This window comes from Sylvia atricapilla, chromosome Z (genome assembly GCF_009819655.1).
Source record: "Sylvia atricapilla isolate bSylAtr1 chromosome Z, bSylAtr1.pri, whole genome shotgun sequence".
Classification (NCBI taxonomy): domain Eukaryota; kingdom Metazoa; phylum Chordata; class Aves; order Passeriformes; family Sylviidae; genus Sylvia; species Sylvia atricapilla.
In genome coordinates this window covers 78,882,983-78,888,116 of record NC_089174.1, presented here as the reverse complement: position 1 = coordinate 78,888,116, position 5,134 = coordinate 78,882,983, and the positions used below count along the sequence as shown (strand labels likewise).

Sequence of the window (5,134 nt, the reverse complement as noted above, 5' to 3'; positions counted from 1 at the left end):
GCACTCAGCAGCGGCTGAGCGGGAGCCTTGTCGGGGTAGACAAGCGTTCTTTCCGAGACGAGCGCTGCTTCCCGCGCTCCCGCTCCCCGGCCATCCCCGGCGGCCAGGGGAAGTGCCGAGCCGGCAGCTCAGCCCGTCCCGTCCCGTCCCGTCCCGTCCCGTCCCGTCCCGGCGGGGCCCGGCCAGCCCCGCGCCCTCGGGCGGCCAGCGCTGCCTGCAGGTGGCGATCGGCACCTCCAGCGCCGCCCGCTCGGCTCCCCCGGCCCCGGGCGGCCCCGGCGTGCGCTGCCCCCGCCGCAGCGGCAGCGCCTTCTCACAGAATGCCTGCTCACAGAATTCCTGCCCTCTCGCCCCCCCTCCGCCCCGGCGCTGGTCCTGAGGGGTAGCCCAGAGCCACTGGGCGCGGAGCTGCGGAGCGATTTGTAAAGGGCGGGGGGTAGGAGAGAGAGCCGCGGAGAATTCATCTGCGGCGTCCCTTCAAACGGGAGGGGGCGAAGGAGAATGACATCTCCCCCCACCCGACCATGGCGACCCAGCGAGACCTACGCGGGAGGGGAGAGGGGAGGGGGGTGGACGGGGAGAGGGAGGGGCGAGAGTAAGGAGGGAGGGGAGGGAGAAAGCCAGGGGAGCGCGGAGAGGCAGAGCAGGGGGGATCGGTGCGGGAGAGCGGCAGAGCGAGGGGCAGAATCTCGGCGAGCGGCGGCAGGAGGGCCGCCCCCACCGCGCAGGGCTGCGCTGGGCAGAGGCGGCGGGGATGGGCGGGCGCGGGGCGGCTCCGCCAGCCGCCGTCCTCCGAGCTCCGGCCGCCTCCCGCCGCGCTATATAGGGGAGGGAGGGGTGGTGGAGCGGGGGGTGCCCGGCGTGGCCAAACCGCACGGGGCGCCGATGCCTCCTGCCAGGGGAGCGCACAAGTGACCGGCATCTCTTCCCATGTCTGTCTCCTGAAGCGACCCCCCCCACCCCCCGCCCGGCATGGATGTGGCCAACAACACTACCTCCCCAGCGCGCTCCTCCGAGGGGACAAGCGGCCCCGGCCTCGCCGAGGTGAACCTGGGCTACCAGGTCCTCACCTCTCTGCTCCTGGGCACGCTTATCCTGTGCGCCGTGAGTGGCAACGCCTGCGTGATCGCGGCCATCGCCCTGGAGCGCTCCCTGCAAACCGTGGCCAACTATTTGATCGGCTCGCTGGCCGTCACCGACCTCATGGTGTCCGTGCTGGTGCTGCCCATGGCGGCCCTCTACCAGGTGCTGAACAAGTGGACGCTGGGGCAGGTCACCTGCGACATCTTCATCTCGCTGGACGTGCTTTGCTGCACCTCTTCTATCCTGCACCTGTGCGCCATCGCCTTGGACAGGTACTGGGCCATCACGGACCCCATTGACTATGTTAACAAGCGAACTCCCCGGCGGGCGGCCGTGCTTATCAGCCTGACCTGGCTTATCGGCTTCTTGATATCCATCCCGCCCATGCTGGGCTGGAGGACGCCGGAGGACCGCTCGAACCCCGACGCCTGCACCATCAGCAAGGACCACGGGTACACCATCTACTCCACCTTCGGCGCCTTCTACATTCCGCTTCTTCTCATGCTGGTGCTCTACGGTCGCATCTTCAAGGCGGCACGCTTTAGGATCCGCAAGACAGTAAAGAAAGCAGAGAAGAAAAAAATCGCCGACACCTGCCTCACTCTCTCTCCGGCCACAGTGAAGAAAGGCAACGGGGAGCCCGGCAAGAGCTGGCGGCGGACTGTAGAGCCCAAACCCGGCGCTTGTATCAACGGCGCGGTGCGGCAGGGCCAGGACGGGACCGCCCTGGAGATCATCGAGGTCCAGCACTGCAACAGTTCCTCCAAGACTCACCTGCCGCTGCCGAGCGAGGCGTGCGGCTCCCCACCGCCGCCCTCTTTCGAGAGGCGCAACGAGAAGAACACGGAAGCCAAACGGAGAATGGCTCTGTCCCGGGAGAGGAAGACTGTCAAGACCCTGGGCATCATTATGGGCACCTTTATCCTCTGCTGGCTGCCGTTCTTCATCGTGGCCCTGGTCCTGCCCTTTTGTGACAGTAAGTGCTACATGCCCGAGTGGCTGGGGGCAGTCATCAACTGGCTGGGCTACTCCAACTCCCTTCTCAACCCCATTATCTATGCCTATTTCAACAAAGACTTCCAAAGTGCTTTTAAGAAAATTATCAAGTGCAAATTTTGCCGGCAGTGAAGCCCGCCACTCCGGGACGGGGCGAATGGGGTCCTGTTACTTCCTCCACCCGCCTGCCCCCAGCCGCAGTGTGCCCCCGCCCAGTCCCCGCACAGCGCCGTCCGAAGGGCGGGGGGCTCCGGCGTCCCCGCTCCGCTCCGCGCGCCCGAGTCACTCGCTTTACGCCCGCCGGGAAAGCCCTGCGGGTCACGGCAGGGCTCCGCTGGGAACGACGGGGCACGCCCGGCCCGGGAGGGCTCCGCTGCCGTCCTCGTCTCTCCCGGCCTCCGCTGCCGGGCGCCGGCGCTCCCGCCTCCCTCCCACTCTCCCGTCATTCTGGGTAGACTTAGGGTTTGCAGGTCGTTGCTTGTGGTGTCTGTAAACCACAGTGTCTGCCCGAGTAGCATCGGTGTAAAACAAAACCACCCTATGCAGGAAACCGCCGTGTCGGGGATTATTCTTGGATTTACGGGGCGACGGCAGCGGGCTGAGTCCGACCTCGGTCTGGCGGTGTTAGTACGGAGGCTGAAGGCGACTCCTCGAGCGGAGGAAGGCGCTTTGGGCGCGTTGCTTCCCTGTTTGTGAAACCCTCATGTGGAAGTTCTTGAGGGAAAACCACCCGTGTTTGGTAATCTTGCAAAGTACTTGCAGCAACGTCCCCATTTGCGTTACGTGTGCCTGACAGCTCTCCTGGTCTGCTAGGACCTGCCAGTTGACCGAGGTTCCCTTTGTTACAACACGGGGAAATGATGGGACTTAAAACCCCAGCCGCACGCCTCATTATATATGGAGATTTATGGGGATTATTTTTTTTAAATGCCTTTGACCGAGTGTTTCCCAGCAAAGAAAGGCTTGGCGCCGTGCGACTGTCCCTGGGTACACCGCGCACGCAACGGCACAGGGAGTTAAAGCAGCCTGCGAAGTAGAGTTTCTCTCTTTTTTTTTTTTTTTCTTTTTTTTTTTTTTTTTCTTTCTCTTCCTTAAGCCGCTTGAAAGGAAAGTTTCTCCTGCGACGTTGCGGTTGCCTTGGAGGCAGTCGGGTGCGGCACATTTTGCTCGGGGAAAAAAAAAAAACAACCACCCCCCCCCCCCCCCCCCAAAACAACAACAACAACAAAAAAAAAAAAAAAAAAAAGAAAGAGAAAGAAAAAAAAAAAAAAGAAAAAAAGAAAAAAAGCAAACCCAAATCAAACAAAATAACCCAACAAAACCCCAACAAAACGATCCAAACCGATCAACCAAAACATTGCCATGTGCTCCGTGGCAATAGGGGAGGGGCCGACAGCATCAGCCAGCGGCAGTCGCAGGTGGGGAAAACAGCATTTCGTGGCAGACGAAAGGGACAGGCTCTCTCCTCCGCCGGGCAAGCCCCGGCGGGAGTAAGCACGACCTTCCCTGCAATCTGAGAGCCACGGCCAGAAGCAGGCAGTGTCCTGAGGGTTCTCCCTGCCTGACCTGGCCGGTCCCCGGGGCGGCTCTGCAAGCCTCCGCCTGCAAAGAGTCCCCCTTCTGTCGCTAGCGCAGCTGCTTGGCCCCGGGAAACACGGTGTACTTCCCCTTCCCCGCCTGGCCCGGGGTCGGGGCAGGACTGCGTTGCCCGCCGCAGAGCCCCTGTGCCCGTCCTGCCCCTCCACTGCCGTGCCCATGCCCCTTCCTCCGGCTGCGGCCGGGACCGGGGGCCGCTTTCGGCCCGGGGGGAGGGAAAGGCGCCGGGCCGGACACCGGCACTGGGCCGGCTGCAGCTTGCCCCTGCGACCGGCTGCCTGGAATGAATGCTTGACCAAATATATATATATATCTATTTTTTTCCTGTTTATTTTTGTGTAATCTGTGTTGCTTGTAAGTAAAGGGAATGTGAAATATGTGCGTCACGTGAATGTAAGTGTCCAGTAATTTCTGAACTTCAACCGCTTACATTAAACGAAAACAGTGCTTTTGACAACCTCCGATATGTAGCTCGTTTTCTGAAAATCTTATTTGGCCTCATTTTCTCAATTAAAGTGATCTTTGATCTTATCTTTTCTTTGATCACTCCTAACCACACGTGTCCTAGATGTTCTCTAAGTGTCGGAGGAGTTAGCCTAGGAGCGATTAAGGAGAGGAAACTTCTCCTGAGTGCTCAGGTGACTTTGGGAGCACCCCGCTCAAGGTGGGCCTGGGCAGAGCGGCCGGGCACCGCGGGGCAGCCGGCGGGGATGGAGGGGCCGTAAGCGCCGGCGGTGTGGGAGGGATTGCTGCTGTCCCCGGCAAGGGAGGGGTTTGCTCCGCTCAGTGCCTCCTTCCTTCAATCTTGTCGACTCCACGTCGGCTCCTGCGCGTTTTGCCTTTTTCCCAAATAATTATTTTTTTTTTCTTTGTAAACCTTCCTGTAAACTCCGCGGCAATGGTCTCAGCTGGGACAGCGTGCCCGCCCTCCGGTCCCGCACGATCGATGCGCGGGGTCCCCGCTCTCCAGCGGGGGCTGGCTCCTGACTTCGGGGTGGGACGGGACGGGGCGACCCGACTTCGCCGAGAGCCCTAGGACCTTCAGATCCTGCACTCCCCGAGCCGCATGAGACAGGGCGGCCAGAGGTGCGCCCCTTCTGTTCTCGCTGTATCTCCGCTTGTCCCGCCCGCTGCAGGGCTGCAGATGGCCGGGGGTTACCAGGGCACCCCCGAACGCGTACCGCGGCCGTCTTGCCCCAGTCCCGGAGCCTGGAAGTGCAACTCCCTTCGGCTGGAACCAGCAGGCGGGACGCGCTGTTTCCTGTCCCCCTGTGCCGCTGTTTCCCGGCGCCGTCCTGGCGCTCTCCCTCCAAAGGCAGGACTCTGCGGAGCGGCCCCGCAGCCCCGCCGCCGTCCCCGGGCCACGGGCATCGCTGCTCCGGCGCCCGCCACCGCCAGCTCTCGCCTCGGCCGCTCTCCGGGCCATGGCACGGCCACACGGGCCGGACCCCGGGGGCTC

General features: G+C 62.5%; 1 protein-coding gene across 1 annotated transcript; it reads left to right on the top strand.

Annotated features, from left to right (window-relative positions):
- Window positions 1-972: 972 nt before the first annotated feature.
- On the top strand, window positions 973-2,255 carry HTR1A (5-hydroxytryptamine receptor 1A). Its single transcript, XM_066338480.1, has one exon. It carries the CDS (start codon window positions 973-975, stop codon window positions 2,209-2,211), a length of 1,239 nt encoding a protein of 412 aa, XP_066194577.1. The 3' UTR covers window positions 2,212-2,255.
- Window positions 2,256-5,134: the final 2,879 nt, after the last annotated feature.